This window comes from Astatotilapia calliptera, chromosome 20, assembly GCF_900246225.1.
Source record: "Astatotilapia calliptera chromosome 20, fAstCal1.2, whole genome shotgun sequence".
Lineage (NCBI taxonomy): Eukaryota > Metazoa > Chordata > Actinopteri > Cichliformes > Cichlidae > Astatotilapia > Astatotilapia calliptera.
In genome coordinates this window covers 27960921-27979578 of record NC_039321.1, presented here as the reverse complement: position 1 = coordinate 27979578, position 18658 = coordinate 27960921, and the positions used below count along the sequence as shown (strand labels likewise).

Sequence of the window (18658 nt, the reverse complement as noted above, 5' to 3'; positions counted from 1 at the left end):
AAAGCAGTTAAATGTGTGTACTTAAAAAAGTGGCGAGCGAGTAGGCCAGGGTTCTATAAATCACTATATAAATTTGTTCTTTTCAAGTCTACGTATCATCACAGCGATATGGGAATTTCAGCAAAACCATAAATTAGTAAGTGCCTCAAAAGAATAAGTCAGTAAACAAAGCTTTTATTAACATGTTATAACATTTGTTACCAGAAAATTTACCAAAATTTATTGAAAACAAATAAAACAAAACAAAGGCTGCTTCAGTTGTAGTCACAGTTCTTCGTTAAACATAGGTAATCTCTTTTTGTTATGGCTTTTTCTACATACATTTATTTTTATGACAAACCCATACAAACAGAGCTTATTCAGAGAATAATATATCTGTGTTTGAATATGTGCAGAGGATATTTAAACAGATCGCTATGAGTCCATCTTTAGCTGCACCCAGCTCAAGTATTGTTCAAAATCAGGATAAAGAAAAGGAGGCTGAATGTGTACCGATGGATCACGTTATTATAGCTGGCTGCTTTTACCAGACATCAATGGTTTTCAATTGGGGTTCAAAATTTTCGGGGGCAAGAACCTCTTGGAGTAAAGGACGTTTTCTAAAGATTTGTGATTGAGGCTTACTAATTCAGATGCATTAGGTGTAATTATATCAGCGCTTCCAGTGACCTAAAATTCATACGTATAGGTGTAACGGGTACAATTTACTATGGCTACAAGGAAAAACAAAACAAAAACACTAAATGACGTCTAGATGATCATCAGGTCACGCAGTTGCTAAATATGTAAACTTTTAATCACTGTGTTCGCTGTATGGGTTTTGATCAGACACCATTTCCAAAATAGAGTGTAAATTAAAAATTAGTCTGCTAGTTTCTCTGGACAGATCACATTAATTGGCATTAATCACCAACAACACAGTGTTTTGGGGGGATTATCAGTCATCTTTAATGGCTTGTTTTCTTCTGCACTGTGTATTCAGGAAAAGCTTTTCAGGATGAGGAGGGCTACAAAGAGGAAGCAAACAATCAGGACAGGAAAGATAGCAGCTCTTTTACTGAGGCAGACAGATGGTTAAACAAGAAAACATAAGTTTGTTTATGGAAAAGAACAAAATCCCCCTGTCCAACTGCGTACTAACAGGGAGCAGATGGCGTCTACTTCCCAAGAAAGCTACTCTTCTTGATCACATGCTCCAAGTCGGCGTGTTCAGAGGTGTCCAGTTTGATGTCATATTTAGCCAAGATCTTCATGATGGGCCTGATTTTCAGCCACCACTGTATCTTAGGGATGCGGCGCCTGCAACAGATGGGAGGGATCATTCACTCGGATGCTTGTTATTGTACTTATATTCTTACAACATGTGAGCTCGAAAATATATATCATACTCAAAATCTGTGTCTTCCTTCAATTCAGCGAGAGGTTGGAAGGTGAGTGCCCTTTTTCTCATTCCCAGCACGCAAGCGGAGTCTGCTGTGTTAGCAAAGATACGACCTAAAAGCCCCAAAGACAAACTGATTAACTAATTCATGATTCACATTCCACATGACTTACTGAAAGGAATATTCATAACATATGATTATGTATGAAAAATGTACATTTAGAATGACAAAACATGACGTAGATCTGCTACACGATTGTTGTCAATGTTTGGCTCGGCCACTTGGAAGCTTTTACATATTAGAGCATTGAACGTAAAAACAATCATCTGGTCTTCAGCAGCTTTAAAAACAGCCCCCTTTTCAGTTTCTGTGAACAATTTCACAGTTTCATTGTTTATTTAACCAAAACTAAATTAAAAAGCAGAAGCATTGTTTGAAAAACTAAAGCTCACCCCGTTGTACAGCAGTTTTATGTATCACTGTATCAGTCTTTCTAATGTCCACATATTTATGGCAGCTCTGGACCTTGACTAGACTATTGCACCACCTTGATTCTTTTCTTTTCCAGCTATTGTGTTGTAGATTAGCTGGTGTGACTGAGATCATTGTCCTGTTGTGCGAGCTAGTTTCAGCCCAGCTTTAGCTGTCACACAGATGGCCTCACATTTAACTGTAGAATACTTCAATAGAGAGGTGCCCTGATCCTGTGGCTGCAAAACAAGCTGAAATCACCACCGTGCTTGACCGCTGATATGAAGTGTCTCTTCTGACCAAACACAGCACTGGGTATTATGGCCAAATATCTCCCTCTTTGGTCATGTCTTTCAAAAGGACATTGTTCTAGGGGTTTTGTGGTTTGTTTAGAAGCAATTTTGCAAATCCAAGTCATCATTTAACGTGCTAACTGAGGCCTATAGAGTCTGAAATGTAGCACTTGGGTTTTTTGCAGTTTCTCTGAGGATTGCATGGTCTGACCTTGGGGTGAATTTGCTGGAACATCCACTCATGGAAATACTGGGAGCTTTTCTGAGTGATCTCCACTGGAGAGCAATCCTCACTGTAGAATGATGGACTTTATCTGACTGATGGGCAGCAGCAGTTGCTCCTCTAACAGCTCTGCTGATGTCTTTCCTCCTTGGCGTCATGTTAACACACATTTGAATGCTGCAGAGCAGAAAACTGCCAAAAGCTCTGCTTTTATAGAAGTGCTCACACTTAAAGATGATCAGTTAATCAAGTGCAAGATTGGCAGCAACTGGCTGCTATTTACCTTCTTTTTCACACATTTGTCAAATAAATCCCAAGATGATGTAACAGGTCATGAGTTGCTGTTTATCGTATGTTTTATTAACCAAATTTTAAGGTTAATTTTGATATGTACAGACTTATAACTGACAGAAGGTGTACTTTTTCTTTGCTATGACTTTACAACATGAAATTAACTCTACATATAAATATATCAGATTCAAGAAACTTTACTTCAAAACTTTAAACAACGGCATATTTCATCATATATAACACAGAGTTTGGCTTTAAGTGCACATACCATGCCTATAGCACTCCTTCAGTTTGTCAGTAAGCCACAGAACTGCCTTGGCACCCATCTTTGTGCCAAAGTTTCTGTCGAAGGGTGTAGGAGTGCCGCCCTGCAGTTGGTAGAGGACACGCAGTTAGAATAAATCACAGAAAAATGAGGAGCAAACCAATTATTGCGTTTGGACATTTCCCCTCATGAACACACCTGCTGCATGTGTCCAAGGACATTCTTACGGCAGTCAAAGATGCCTTTTCCCTCCTCTGAGTACAGGTTGAAGATGAAATCAGTCGTGTAGTTGGAATTGCAGTTTTCATTCCTTTTGAACAATGAACAGTAAATTATTCTGCTGTTGCCTGAAAATAAATGGACTTTTATCTGGTTTCAGAGCATGAATTATGGGTCCTGTTCACAGCAGACATTGTAAAGGTGTAATAATGGCTCATTTGAATTCAACTATGACAGTGAGCCAATCAAACTAGAGCAGATAAATAAAATTCTTTACTAGTTTTATTATTTAAACCGTCACTTTCCTATTTTGAAATGACATGCTTTCAGTTAAAATTGCCTGTTGTATAAAAGAACTCGTCTCCTGGGTTCTTATTGTTTTGAATATCCTGAGTTTTTGGTGTTTGTACTACAGAAAATTGAAGCACTCGCTGTGAGTTTGTGATTGATGCTCTGCTAAATCAGTGATTCACAATGACTAGAGGGTTACAACAACTGGATATTCCGAAGATTTACTCAGTAGCAGTTAACCAGATTACTGGTTTTATACCAGGTATTTACCTTCTTCCTGTTGCACTTCATTTCTTTTCCCTGCCAGAACAAAACCTACCTGAGCACCAGACCTCTCTTCACTGTTGTCTTCATCTTCTCCACCATGTGCTGGACGTTCGCCTGTGAGCAAAAGTTCACCTAATTACTTTTCAGACTCCATAAACTTTAAAGACAGAAAACTGAAACCAAAAGAGTGCAACACAACGAATTCATTATGTTTCTGTCCTCAGGAAGAAACTGCCCTCTTAAGACAGTCACTTCAAGCAATGAACTCACACTTGATGGCCATGCCCTCTTCTTCACCGACTTTCAGCTCACCTCCAGATCTTTAATGTCGAATTTTTCCTCAAAGATGTAAGCGGCATCAGCCCCAGCAGCCAGACCTGCCATGGTGGCTAAGTAGCCACAGTATCCACCCATAGTCTCAACGATAAACACGCGGCGCTTGGTGCCTGCTGCAGACTGCTTGATCCTGTCACAGGTCTGCAGAGAAACAAACCAGAAAGTAAAAGATAAACTGCTTCCTTTTTAATTTATGTTTGTGCATGTGCATATATATTTGCTGTTCAGCCACTAACGGAGGTGATGGTGTTCAGGGCAGTGTCAGCGCCGATGCTAAAGTCAGAGCCAGGGACGTTGTTGGATACGGTGGCAGGGATAACCACAATGGGAATGCACATTTCCTCATATTTCTCCCTAGCCTGCACCAGCTCAAGGCCTCCAACATACGCCTGCAGCAAAAGAGGAGACGCAGATTCATTTTTTTTTTCTGTGCTTCTAGTTTCAGGAACTTCTGCTCACTTTGAATGAGCAGAAGAGAAACAAAGCCTTCTGCCACTTCTTACCTCAAAGCCGCCAATGATCACCAAAGCGTGGATGTTGAATTTGGCGATGTTCTGGCTGATCTCCTCCAACCTTTTGCCTGGAAGAGTTCTTCGGGAATACAGGATACATGTTTATTTTCCAAATATAAAATCAAAGAAACAAAAATGCATATTTTTACCTCTTGGTGCCCAACATTGAACCTCCTTTTCCAGTCCAGCCACTCACAGAAGTCCAGATAATGGGCTCGATCTGTAGTGAACAGGAAGATCTAACTGAGCTTATATAATAAAAGTAAAACACTTATAACTATTGGAAGACAAAGTACAGTACTCACACATGAAAGCAATGACTTACTTGAATTATTTGAAAGCATGTATCTGCATTTGACCCCACCCAATAAAAACAGAAGAGAAGCAGAGGTCTTTTATTTTGAAAGGCCCGTTTTTTGTTTTTTTTTCTTTACGTGACACATAGATGCAAAAAGGGCTTCAATGGGAATAGCTCCAATTTCATGGGTACAGGGGCGTTTATATTGCTCCCAATATAAATTCCGAGCTAATCAACTGAACAACAACTGAACCAACTAATGCCACACACACACACACACACGCGCACACACACACACACACACACACACACACACACACACACACACACACACACACACACACTGAGTCCAGTCAACAACTTCACCACAGCAACTTCTCTCTCTCTCTGATGCTACAAGCAAGAACACTGGTTGTTAATAACAGCAGTTAACAACAACAACAACAATGTAGGGATATTTTTTTAAATCCTTCTCCTCACATACATAATCAGGCCCCATAATTATCCTACAAGAGCAGTTTATTCTCAGACTGGGGGCTTATTTGTGATTCTTGGAGTATTTAAAAGTAGAATGGGAGGCCGAGCCCTTAGTTTTCAGGCCCTCTTCTGTGGAACCACCTCCCAGTTTGGTGGTGCTCATTAAAGTACACATTGATCTTTCTTCTAACATGTGTTTTCAGTGCTTTGTTAGCCTTTTTATGTCTTGCATGTATGTCGCCATTCATACTTAATATCTTGCCATTGTGACCACCACGTGTGATAACATAACAGTTGTCGTCGCTGTTTGATGGATGTTTTATGCTCATATTTTTTGATCTGACAGGGAACAAAACACCAGAGGCAACAAAAAGCAGTTCTAGTCTTCGTAACCGAAGTAGGAAGAAGATTCTTGCACGTGTGACACTGGTTCTCTGGTTTAAAAGGATAACAGATTACCAAAAAAATTATTACCTGTCCTTGAGCCAGACCGTCGAAACCTTCATGGACTCCCAGCATGGAGTGACCCTGGATGATGCCCATCCTCACCGCTGCACGCACGGCAGCGTTCATACCAGCACAGGGGGCGCCGATATTCATAATGGCCACATTGATGTTACTCTGCCAGCGACAGATGGACACAATGAGACAGCTGAAGGTCCTTAAACATGATTCAGTAACAACAGGGAGTCAGGACGAGTCTGGTTTAGAAGGTGAAGGTCGCTCACCTTAGTATCTGGAGGATTGATGTGAGCCAGCAGCTTGTACGTATTCCAGTTGTTTTCAAAACTCCTACACATCATAAAGGAGGGTTAGTGGGTTATTAGCTAGATTAAAAATACGGCTCAGCTGTTAGACTTTTACAGTGTTTAGTCAGAATAAACAATATAAAATTATTGTAGTCAGTATTTTAATGATTTTTCCTTTTTGTTATTAGGCATTACTTAATATTTAAATGGTATTGCAAGTTTTACTTTAAAGTTTTTTAATTGATTGCATGTGCCATCTAATGTCTAATTTGTTCAGCCCACAGAGCAGATGACATTGGCAGAGCCTGAAGCTGCACAATTCAGGCTCCATAGTTATGCAAAGTTAGTCGACCACTTAAATGTTTTATTGCTAATACTCTCTGTGAAACACGTACTTTCCTCTGAGCTTGATGGCATCGTCAAATCTGCCCTGAGCCATGGCAGCAGTCACTTCTTTTGTCTGTAAAGCGTAAAGTCATTGTAGTGTTAGTGGATATCCCTCAGAACAGGCAAAGCAACACACTAATCATCTTTTTCCTTGGGTGAAAATACTCTGACGTACCACTTGCACGCACTCCATGAGCGGCAATCTGACGGCTTGATTCCCCGACAGGGTGACCACACAGGCGGGAGTGTCTGGGGTGGCCTCCAGCAATGCCATCACCGCCTCCACTCCCATCCTGCTGCCCTAGAGTAAACCAACAGAGCCAGTTCACCAGAGGGTGTACTACGAAGAAAGTTCAACACAGCTAGGCTTTCTTTCCGTTAGCTTTCTTGACCCAGTTCAGCCCTTCAGGCTTCGTTCATGCGCATCTAATAAAAACAGGTGCTTCGCGGATTATATGACTCTTCTGTATAAAATGATCCCTATGAGCGTCACCTACTCCACTCACAGATGTTATCAGATGATGATAATGAAATGGTGACTACAAATATATAAAGATAAAAAGATAAAATATTACAGTAAAATGTAAACACACTGTTACAAATAAGACAGGAAATTAATGCTGCAGAAAACTGTTAATGTGGTGATTTAGTGCACAGAGGAGTAAAATAATTCAAGTTTATTTTATTGCAGACTGCACCCTCTGTACAACTTGTACATATAAAACAGGTTCTCCTAGCAGAGACTCTATATCCTGCTTTATATGCTGTAAATAAAAGAAATGTATTAAAAATGTTGCATTTCCAGAGGATTTTAAACCTTCTCCAGACCAGGTTACGTGTTCAAGGTAAGTTACCATGGTGATTTAGCCATTTAAAAGCTACTTTTTTAAAGAAACTCAGACTTTTAGCTCATTATGGTTTACTACTCCATTAATTCTTACTTCATAGTACACTCCTCAGGAGTCAGGAGCCTCAGTAGAGGCAGAAGTAGAGCTGTGTACTGTGTGGATTCTACTCTGCGTTTTACTGGGACACTCACCAGGATTCTGTCGAAGGCAGAGGGTGTTCCTCCTCTCTGCACGTGTCCAAGAACAGTGGTGCGGGTATCAAAGCCGAGTCTGTCAGTTACCAACTGGACACAAACAAATCCAGCTCTTTGTTCAGTATACTGTCAGCATAGCTTACAATAATACTCGCACAATAGTAAGAACCATACAGCTTACCTTTTTGATCTGGTCAGATGTAATCGGTTTGCCATCCTTGCACATCGCGCCCTCGGCCACAATGATCACATTTAGTCGAGATCCACGGGCTCTTTGCTAAAGTAAAAAAATAATAATAATAACAGAGATAAAAGTACAAATATGCATGCAAAGAGAGGATGTGGGTATCTTCAAATGAAGAAACACTTACGTCTGACAGCCTCCTGCACAAGTGGTCCTCCCAGCCATCATCTGGCGGCATCTCGGGAATGAACACCCAGTCAGCTCCACAGGCGAGAGCCGTCACCAGGGCCAGGTAACTGCACGCATGTGTGCAAACACAAACGGTTAAGCAGCCTGATTCATAGACGTAGCCACAGGAACATGTTTTTTCGGCTGTACTTTTAAATCACAAAACCTCTTTGACAGTCACAAGATCCCACCAGTCCACTGACACAAACAATACAGAGGCATTCAGGTCATTTGTGCACCAGCATCATATTAATAAGAAGACTGTAACTGGAGAGAGTTCGTTATGTTATGCACTGTAACTACTTGTTGCACACATGAATGAGAATAAATAAGTCACGCAAATATAATAGTCTCTCAGTCTAATGACACACACACAGATAGAGTACTGACCCACAGTGTCTGCCCATCACTTCCAGGATAAATGTCCTCTGGTGGCTGTGGATTTTGAAAAAAATGAATATGCAGAATCAGTATATCCACTATAAACTGACAGGCATAAGAAAGGCGATACGTCTATTTTTTTCTAGAGTTTTCTACCTGTACATATGTGCAAACTATTAATTTGGTTGACAGATTCACTTTTTGAATGCACAGTGGGGTCTGACCTCTGTGCAGTCGTGGTGATGGCATCCACCACCTCAATGATGCGGTGCAGTGCCGAGTCAGTACCGATGGTCATGTCAGTGCCGCAGAAGTCATTGTCGATTGAGCCGACCATGCCAACAATATTGAGGTGGGACGATTTCTTAGCTTCTTCCTCAGTGATCTTACCTGCAGACATGATACATAATCTGATGATACAAACATTGGTTTGTTTGTTTTTATCCCCCTTTTTAATTTTCATGGTTTTCATTAGGCGAATGCAGCTATGTTTAGCGCCGTTTGTCCAAGACAAATTTCCAAGTGGAACAATAAAGTTTATTCTTATCTTTCTTTCTTGCAGCCTCAGACGCACAGGCCTAGAGACTGGTTGTCAACCCCTTGGTATCTACTGGTTGCTAGGGTAAAATGCTTATTGCCAACCACATAGTGAGTGGAAAAAAATGTAAAATTCAGTTATTTAGCCCTTACTGGAGCTTGTATGAGTTGTGTAACTGAGGCTTTAACTTATAAATTTAAACTTTATGCAGCATTTTGGAAACGTCCCCAAATTTAGTTTTTAGTGGTCAAAACAAAGCACACCACTGTATATTCCTAGTGAATGCACATGCTTTTCATTATTTTCCCCCACCCCGTCTTTTTGTGATGAATTAGAAGCTAATCTTGGAAGAGAGACGAGGACAGACAGATTTAGTCAGACACAAAAAGACGAGGCTGAAAGATTTGACACATTCACGATTCTCGCAGCCTCGTTTGTCTCTTTACCTGCTCGGACCAGATCAACCAGCAGCCCGCTCCACTCGGTCCTGAACTCGTTGGCTCCCGTCAGACTGCCGTCTCCACCGATTACACACAGGTTGGTGATGCCCAGCTTCACCAGGTTGCAGGCGGCCTTCATACGACCGTCTCTGGTTCTGAAGTCCTTGCAGCGAGCGCTGCCGATGACAGTACCACCCTAACACAGGAAGAGGAGAAGCTTTTATAACTGGCTTTGAAAACGTTAATGCAGCATTGACAGACAATTAACCCAACAGTGTTTTCCATAACAGTTAGATATCATCGGGTCAGCTTTATAACAGCTCATTAGGGTGGCCTGGATTCCCATGGAGTGAGGTTGCATCACGAGTAAAGACGATATCTTAGAAATCTGCCGCAGCCTCTGCTGCCATTCACACACACTTCATAAATGTCAGTGTGTCACTCCTTGCCAGACTGCTGTATTTAGACAAATAACTATGAATGATGCCGTTCAGTATTACCACGATCCTTAAATCACAGGGCAGAGTCACTTGTTTAATGTCATCACTCAGCTTGTTGTGATATCAGAAGCATTTACAGAAGCATCCATTTGTTACCACAAACCCACTTCCATAGAAGTTGCGATGCTGCAAAAAAAGGTAAATAAAAACAGAATCCACTGATTAGAAAATCTCATAAATGCATATTTTATTCACAATAGAACACAGAAAATATATCAGATGTTTAAAGTGGGAAAATTTTATATTTTAAGAAAAATATTAGCTCATTTTGAATTTGATGACAGCAAAGCATGTCAGAAAAGTTGGGACAGGATCAAGTTTACCACTGTGTGGCATTCCCTCTTATTTTAACAACAGTCTGCAAACATCTGGGAACTGAGACCAGCTGGGGAACCTCTGGGAGAGGAAAGTTGTCCCGCTCTTGTCTGACATAGGATTGTAGCTGCTGGAACATTTTTCCACAATTTGTAGATGCAGTGTTTTGCAGATTAGTCAGACTGAGGCTGACAAACTCCCTCCTTCATTTTTTAGGTATGTATCTGCTTCCTTTTGTTATCAGCATAAACATTGATTGTAATTAGAAACTCAACTTAGGATCCTCCCCTCCTGGAATCGCTACCTTATCGTGGTGGAGGGTTTGTGTGTCACAGGGATCCCAGGGGCTATGTTGTCTGGGGGCTTTTGCCCCCTGGTAGGGTCTCCCATGGCAAATTGGCCCTGGGTGAGGGACCAGACAAAGAGCGATTCATAAGACCCTTATGAAAAAGACACCGAGGGAACAGTTTACCCTGCCCGGGATAGGGTTACCGGGGCCCCGCCCTGGAGCCAGGCCCGGGGAGGGTGCCCGAGGGCGAGCGTCTGGTGGCCGGGCCTTAGTCCATGGGGCCCGGCCGGGCACAGCCCGAAGAGGAGACATGGGCCCATCCTCCCGCAGGCCCACCACCCGCAGGAGGCGCCATAGGGGTCGGGTTCATTGTGTGCCGGGTGGCGGCCAGGAGCGGAGGCCCTAGCGGACTGACCCCTGGCTGCCAAGACTGGCAATAGGGACATGGAATGTCACCTCTCTGGTGGGGAAGGAGCCTGAGTTAGTGCGTGAGGTTGAGAGGTACCGGCTAGATATAGTCGGGCTTACCTCTACACATGGCTCGGGCTCTGGAACCAGTCTCCTGGAGAGGGGCTGGACTCTGTCTCAGTCTGGAGTTGCCCCTGGTGAGAGGCGGCGGGCTGGGGTGGGTATCCTAGTATCCCCTCGGCTTGCTGCTGGTACGTTGGGGTTTTTCCCGGTGGACGAGAGGGTTTGTTCCCTGCGCCTTAGGGTCGGGGAACGGGTCCTGACTGTCATCTGCGCGTATGCGCCAAGTGGCAGTTCAGAGTACCCAGCCTTCTTAGAGTCCCTGGGCGGGGTGCTGGAGGGTGCTCCACCTGGAGACTCTGTTGTCCTGCTGGGAGACTTCAATGCTCACGTGGGTAACGACAGCGAGACCTGGAGGGGCGTGATTGGGAGGAACGGCCTCCCTGATCTGAACCCGAGCGGTGCTTTGTTATTGGACTTCTGTGCTAATCACAGTTTGGCCATAACGAACACCCTGTTCGAACATAAGAGTGTCCATAAGTGCACGTGGCACCAGGACGCTCTAGGCCGTAGGTCGATGATCGATTTTGTAATCGTATCAGCAGACCTGCGACCATATGTTCTGGACACTCGGGTAAAGAGAGGGGCTGAGCTGTCAACTGATCACCACCTGGTGGTGAGTTGGATCAGGTGGCGGGGGAAGACGCTGGACAGACCTGGTGCACCTAAACGCGTAGTGAGGGTGTACTGGGAACGTCTAGCAGAGGCCCCAGTCCGCGAGATCTTCAACGCACACCTCCGGCAGAGCTTCAACAGCATTCCGAGGGAGACTGGGGACATTGAGTCCGAATGGACCATGTTCAGCGTCTCCATTGCCGAAGCTGCTGCATTGAGCTGCGGCCGCAAGGTGGTTGGTGCCTGCCGTGGTGGTAATCCCCGAACCAAATGGTGGACACCAGAGGTGAAGGGAGCCACCAGGCTGAAGAAGGAGTCCTATCGGGCTTGGTTAGCCTGTGGGACTCCGGAGGCAGCCGACAGGTATCGACAGGCCAAGCGGAATGCGGCTCGGGCAGTAGCTGAAGCAAAAACTCGGGTGTGGGAGGAGTTCGGAGAGGCCATGGAAAAAGACTTTCGGACTGCCTCGAAGAGATTCTGGCAAACCGTCAGACGTCTCAGGAGGGGAAAGCGGTGCTCTACCTGCACTGTGTATAGTGCTGGCGGAGCGCTGCTGACGTCGACTGAGAAAATTGTCAGGCGGTGGAAGGAATACTTCGAGGACCTCCTTAATCCCACTGACACGTCTTCCGAGGAGGAAGCAGAGTCTGGGGATGAGGGGAATGACCCGCCAATTTCCGGGGGCGAGGTCACTGAGGCAGTTAAACAACTCCTTGGTGGCAGAGCCCCTGGTGTTGATGAGGTCCGCCCCGAGTTCCTGAAGGCTCTGGACGTTGTAGGGCTGTCCTGGTTGACACGCCTCTGCAATGTTGCGTGGAGATCAGGGGCAGTACCTGTGGACTGGCAGACCGGGGTGGTGGTCCCCATCTTTAAGAAAGGGGACCGGAGGGTGTGTTCCAACTACAGGGGGATCACACTCCTCAGCCTCCCTGGGAAAGTCTATGCCAGGGTGCTGGAAAGGAGAGTTCGTCCGTTAGTCGAACCTCGGATACAGGAGGAACAATGCGGTTTTCGTCCTGGTCGCGGAACACTGGACCAGCTCTTTATCCTCTCCAGGATACTTGAGGGTGCATGGGAGTTTGCCCAACCAGTCTACATGTGTTTTGTGGACTTGGAGAAGGCATTCGACCGTGTCCCTCGGGGTGTCCTGTGGGAGGTGTTGCGGGAATATGGGGTGTCTGGCCCATTGCTACGGGCCATTCGATCCCTATACAACCGTTGCAAGAGCTTGGTTCGCATTGCCGGCAATAAGTCGGACTCGTTCCCGGTGGGTGATGGGCTCCGCCAGGGCTGCCCTTTGTCTCCGGTTCTGTTCATAATTTTTATGGACAGGATTTCTAGGCGCAGCCAAGTGGCGGAGGGCTTTCGCTTTGGTGGCCTCAGAATCTCATCTCTGATTTTTGCAGATGATGTGGTTCTGTTGGCTTCATCGGGTGAAGGCCTCCAGCTCGCACTGGAACGGTTCGCAGCCGAGTGTGAAGCAGCGGGAATGATGATCAGCACCTCCAAATCTGAGGCCATGGTTCTCAGCCGGAAAAGGGTGGAGTGCCCACTCCGGGTCGGGGATGAGTTCCTGCCCCAAGTGGAGGAGTTCAAGTATCTCGGGGTCTTGTTCGCGAGTGATGGGAGAAGGGAGCCGGAGATCGACAGACGGATTGGGGCTGCAGCTGCAGTAATGCGGACGCTGCACCGGTCCGTCGTGGTGAAGAGGGAGCTGAGTGTAAAAGCGAAGCTCTCAATTTACCGGTCGATCTACGTCCCTACCCTCACCTATGGCCACGAGCTGTGGGTAGTGACCGAAAGAACGAGATCGCGGATACAAGCGGCAGAAATGAGCTTCCTCCGAAGGGTGGCTGGCCTCTCCCTTGGAGATAGGGTGAGAAGTTCGGCCATCCGGGAGGGGCTCAGAGTAGAGCAGCTGCTGCTCCACATCGAAAGGAGCCAGCTGAGGTGGTTCGGGCATCTGACAAGGATGCCCCCTGGGCGCCTCCTGGGTGAGGTGTTCCAGGCATGTCCCACCGGGAGGAGGCCCCGGGGCAGACCCAGGACACGCTGGAGAGATTATATCTCTCGGCTGGCCTGGGAACGCCTTGGTATTCCCCCGGATAAGCTGGAGGAGGTGGCTGGGGAGAGGGAGGTCTGGGCCTCTTTGCTTAGGCTGCTGCCCCCGCGACCCGGCCCCGGACAAAGCGGATGAAGATGGATGGATGGATGGACTTAGGATCCTAAAAACTGACAAAAGATGAACCGATCAGAATGAATTTTGGCCTGTTAATTGTTGATTTCTTTGTCAAGGGTGACTCTTTAAATATTAATCCTTAACATAGAAATGAGCCTACAATATATATTTAAAAAGGCATTTTTAATAGTCTTCTCCATGGTACAATAAATACGGGTCTTTATTCAGCTGTATATCACTCACCAGCTGAAGCATCATAGACACACTCTCCCATGTAGCGAGACAAATGTTTTCTCCTCCATCCACCAGGCCCTGGTAGCCCTACAACACATGACAACATACACCGTCAGGCCTGAGCTGATGGCCTCTGTCATGACTTTAACAGGAAACTCTCTCCTATGTGTCTCCATCTTATATTTAATTGCTGTATTCTGATGCCAACATGTCACCTGTATGCCGCTCAAATACCTCATGGACAAAGTAGACTTTGGCTCCAGTGTAGATGCCGACTCTGACTGTGGCTCTCACGGCTGCATTCATGCCTAAAAACACACAAATGATCTGATCTGTGATGACTGAACATTTCAAACTTTCTATCAAATATCACCCGAACACTGTCGGGCCTTATCTTAACCTTTAAGTGACTTAGTGTGCACACAGGCACATGTCAAGCCAAGAATAGCCATAAGGGAAAAGTGCATCTTGTGCATAATCTTGGCCCTTGAAGTCCGGCACACTAAAGGCCACTGTGGGACTTTGTGTTGTGGCTGTTGGCATGTTGCAGCTCTTGTTTCAATAGACAGCAGCTGTGGTTGGGGGTGTTTCTCTTGTCCATACCAGAAAAAGGTCACTGCCACTAAGATTAGCTCCAAATATGTAAAATAAGGGAACACACAAGGGGAAGAAGAGGCAGATAAAGCTCCAGAAGGATTCACAGGAGAAGCAAAACAAAAAATAGAGAGAAAGAGAAAAGTTTTTAATTAGTGTTTCATATTCACTGTGATCCTCACGTAGTCCACATTATTCTACTTGAATAAAAGCAATGATAATAACACCTTGGACTTGAACCTTTAAACAATCTGAGTTCATCCAGTTTTAACCCCCACCACACTTCTACTCTGAGACATTACGAGCAGTGTAACATTAGGCATTGATGGTGGAGTTAATCCAAGATGTAATCCTCCTATCATGTTCTGGACTTCAAATGGCACTTGCAGCCAAAACTCCGTCGGCCTCTGACAGCTGTCATTCAGCACTGGAAAAAATGTTGCTAGCCCTTTATATTCTCTGGCTTCTGATCTTATTTAAAATGCTGTGCAGTGAGAGCATAAAATGATACTCTATTAGCATCCACGAGACAAAGAGAAACTAGGACTTCAACAGCTTGCTGGGATTCAGTGATCAGACACATCAGGAGAAGATGCTGTCTGATCGTTCTTCTACCCTCCACTGAGAATCATTTTATGCTCAAAATAAAGCAAAGCCTCATTCCTCTGCTTACCCTGAGCGTCTCCTCCTGACGTCAGCACGGCGATGGATCGTCCGACCCCCATCTTTGTGGGGTCCACGGTTGGTTGGAGGTCCTCAGACATGTTTCCAGAGGGACCGGGCAGACAGGTGGCCTTGATGAGAGGGGGGAAAGAAAAGTAGAGTGCTCTTCCTTCACTGTCTTCTCATGGGAGCCCGAGTAAATCCACTGGTTTTATAGACTACTGTTCCTGATCCTGCCCCCTTCCACCGCTCACTCACACAGCTCGACTAAATATAATCGGGTGCAGGGATCACCTGCAATAAACAGCAAGAGAGAAAAACACTGCACGTGGCAGGAAACGGTTTGACTACAAAAAATAAAAAAGTACCCACACACCTACTTAGCTGCTCAATCCAAAATACTACCAACCTGTTTTAATTTGACTAGCTAAGCTGGAAGACACACCCAGGCCTGACTGGTAACAGCCCTGTTCAGTAAACAGACTTTTTTCAAAAGGACGCCCTTTAGACAACTTCTGGTGAGAAGTTCTCACCAGAAGCACATTGTGACAAAAATCACAGGGATTTCTGAGTGACTGGGGGAAGCTTTATTTAAAATAATCAGTCTATGAAAGGTTACAAAGACATTTGTAAGGCACTGAGACCCTCCACATGCCCACAGTAAGAGGCATTAGGGCCCCTCCATCTAAGATCATCATGGGCCTCCTGCTCGCCCATCTCTGATGAGCCTAAAACGTTATGGTCCAAAGTTTGAATGTATATATCACTCAATGTTTAAACATAAATATCTCAAAAATCATTTAAGATGAAAGCCTGAAATTTTTACTGATTTGTATAATAAAAGTGAATCAGGATTCATGTTCAAACATTACCTCAGATTTAATCGTGCAAAAACAAAAGGAGTTCTGAAATGTATACAAAGCTAAACCTTAAACGGAAATATTATAAAGGTTCAAATTTATGAGAAAAAAAAACATTTTAAGACAAATCATAGGTGTGTGAGCAGAAAATGACCTAAAAATCGGAATATTTGAGACAGACCAACCCATTGTCTACAAACAGCAGGCAAAGTTACCAAAGTTCCCCCAAAAGCAAGACAACAACAAGTGACCATCAAAGGGTCCCTCAGGCCTCTCTCACCTTAGCGAAGGTCAGTGTTTATGACTCTACTATCTGCAGCAAGAAGAAAACCACTGCCAGCTATCTGACTTTATGACTCAGTACACTTTTGAGTGTTTGGAGGACGTGGGGGGTCCCGACCCCCACCAAACACAGAATCCCCCAAAAGAAAACATGCATGGAGGTGGAGGTTATCCGTCGTGGGGGTGCTTTGCTGCTTCTATTCAACATGCCACGTTGAGGGAAACATGTGGGTCGTCAAGCGAGACAATAGACCCAACCCCATGAATAAATGCCTCAGAGATGAAACTGTTTAGGAATAAAATCAGAGTTTCTGACTGGTCCAATACAAGTGTGGACATGAAACACACAAGAAGTAGCTCATGCTTGCAAATTCTCCAAACAGCTTTTCTGCACAGTGAGACAGCATGGTCACAGATCTCATCTCACATTATGCTTAGTTGCACCTGATGCTTATTAAACTACTTGATTTTTGATGACTTTAGTTTTTGCTTTAAAAAACGAAAACTAAATAAATAAAAAATACGCACATCATTCATTTCTCATCAGTTTTCTCAAAAGCATCTATATAACAGAAAAGCTCTTCAAATAAAGCCTCGCTAAACTGTAAAGGCACAAAAACTTTTCCCCAAACCCGACAAAACTTTAATCAGAATACCTGTGGAGAAGTTAGTTTCAGAATAAAAGCGGTTTGGTCCGATGTTCGCGCAGCTCGCTTTTTGTTTCCTGAGAGCCAAAAATGGAAAAAAAAAAAAAAAAAAAAAAAGAGAGAGAGAGAGAGAGAGTTTTTTTTTTTCGTTTTAAAGCGAGAAGGAAAATTCAGGGCCGGCTTTTGTCTTTGTCGTCAATAACGACAAACCGAAAACAAGAAATCAAAATTATCAAAAAGGACCAATTTGTGCTTTGGGGGTATTTGTGTTTCGCTTAGAAGAATGGAAAGAAGAAAAAAATGTAAGGAACGTGACCCGGAAGTAGAAGTCTATACCTCAAATAAAAGCGCACGGGTTAGAATTTGCTTTCAGGTAAACAAAGATTTTATTTATTTATTTATTTATTTTTAACTTATATAAAAAAAAGTTGTCTTTTAGCAAAACGTTTCAAATATGCTCTTATTTATTTATGCAGCATGATTTAAAAGCATAATTATATTAGCTGCGTGGAGCGATGACCCTCAATTGGTATGGAGTGGCAAGAGTGCCAAAATGAAATAACAAAAATACATCGTAGAAAACATTCATTTAAATAATTATTGAAATTATTTTTAAATAATTATTTACACTGTGACTTGAATGCATCTTACATTTGTAGATTGTACTGCTTTAAATTTGTCTCAAAACCCCATGTGGTCATGCAACGTGCCTGTAAGTGCGTATAAAGCGATTCGTCCACATATATTTAAGGCTTTGTAACTGAGTGAAAGATGTTAGGTGTGGTTTTAGACAGTTGTACACACAGAAAGAATTTTGAAATGAGAAATGATCAGATTCATGAGCTGAACTGAATACATTGTGCATAGATTTTTTCAGGTTTGGATGTACATTTGTAAAATAGTTTTACTTGTGAAGCATGAGCGCGTGAGCCCTCAAAATACACAAAAATCACTGTACGCATGAATAAATATTTAATAATATTTGAATGATATGAAATGAAACTAGCAGAGAACAGACCTACTTATTTGTCTTTTTAAAACATATCATGTATCTGGCAAGATGTTTAAGAATAAAAGGTCCATTAATGTGTAATGATTTGGAAAGGACATAAACACTGGACTAATTATGAAAAAGGCATTAAAAAATATGGTACACCAGTATATCAAATAATATTGTTTCATCAACAGAATGTTCTGTAGATTTCTCTGTAAAGCATTATACATTTACACATAATTCTCACAGCTAGAGTTTAGAATTAAGCTGGATCGATATTAAAAACATTAATTCTGGAGTAATGGAAAATATTGGAGCACGTTAATAAATAAGCTTTACCTCAACAAATCAACAAGATATTTAAAAATGATCCCACTACACTCTTACCCCAAAAAATCTTGTGTATTTGGTGAAACAGGAACAGTATTTCCCAATGTTACTTACAGTTTGGGCTGCTTTCCTCTGCCTTTGCTGTTGGTAATTTCATTTCAAATGCAAAGAGTCCACACCACCTATTCAACTGACTGTGACACTGCATTGACTCATTATCAGGGCTCTTTCTGTCTTGACTGTACTGGCTAACCAATCACATGCTCTGAAAGTTAAAGTAATTTCGTAAGCCTAAAATAATTAAATAGTGAAATAAATCAATTGTTCTTTTTAGGAAAAATGAATTTATATGTT

At 43.5% G+C, this 18658-nt stretch overlaps 1 protein-coding gene across 1 annotated transcript; it reads right to left on the bottom strand.

The window, feature by feature from the left end:
* Positions 1 to 923: 923 nt before the first annotated feature.
* On the bottom strand, positions 924 to 17057 carry pfkma (phosphofructokinase, muscle a). Its single transcript, XM_026153986.1, has 23 exons — positions 16990 to 17057; positions 15202 to 15485; positions 14169 to 14242; positions 13944 to 14021; positions 9281 to 9470; positions 8521 to 8686; positions 8306 to 8350; positions 7875 to 7983; positions 7685 to 7780; positions 7501 to 7593; positions 6637 to 6762; positions 6470 to 6534; positions 6054 to 6117; positions 5800 to 5946; positions 4700 to 4770; positions 4542 to 4629; positions 4275 to 4427; positions 4015 to 4179; positions 3755 to 3816; positions 3124 to 3235; positions 2929 to 3028; positions 1389 to 1494; positions 924 to 1299 (listed from the first exon to the last, which is right to left on the bottom strand). Exons 2-23 carry the CDS (start codon positions 15290 to 15292, stop codon positions 1158 to 1160), a joined length of 2343 nt encoding a protein of 780 aa, XP_026009771.1. The 5' UTR covers positions 15293 to 15485; positions 16990 to 17057; the 3' UTR covers positions 924 to 1157.
* Between the last annotated feature and the right edge of the window lie 1601 nt (positions 17058 to 18658).

Bases quoted from the DNA above. Each gene is read 5' to 3' on its own strand.
- pfkma (XM_026153986.1), bottom strand. From the start codon at position 15,292: ATGTCTGAGGACCTCCAACCAACCGTGGACCCCACAAAGATGGGGGTC. The intron at 4,428-4,541 runs GTAAGAAGTGGC...CTTTTGCTGCAG, and splicing joins TGATCATTGGCGGCTTTGAG to GCGTATGTTGGAGGCCTTGA. The intron at 1,495-2,928 runs GTATGTGCACTT...TGGGGCTTTTAG, and splicing joins GAAGGAGTGCTATAGGCATG to GTCGTATCTTTGCTAACACA.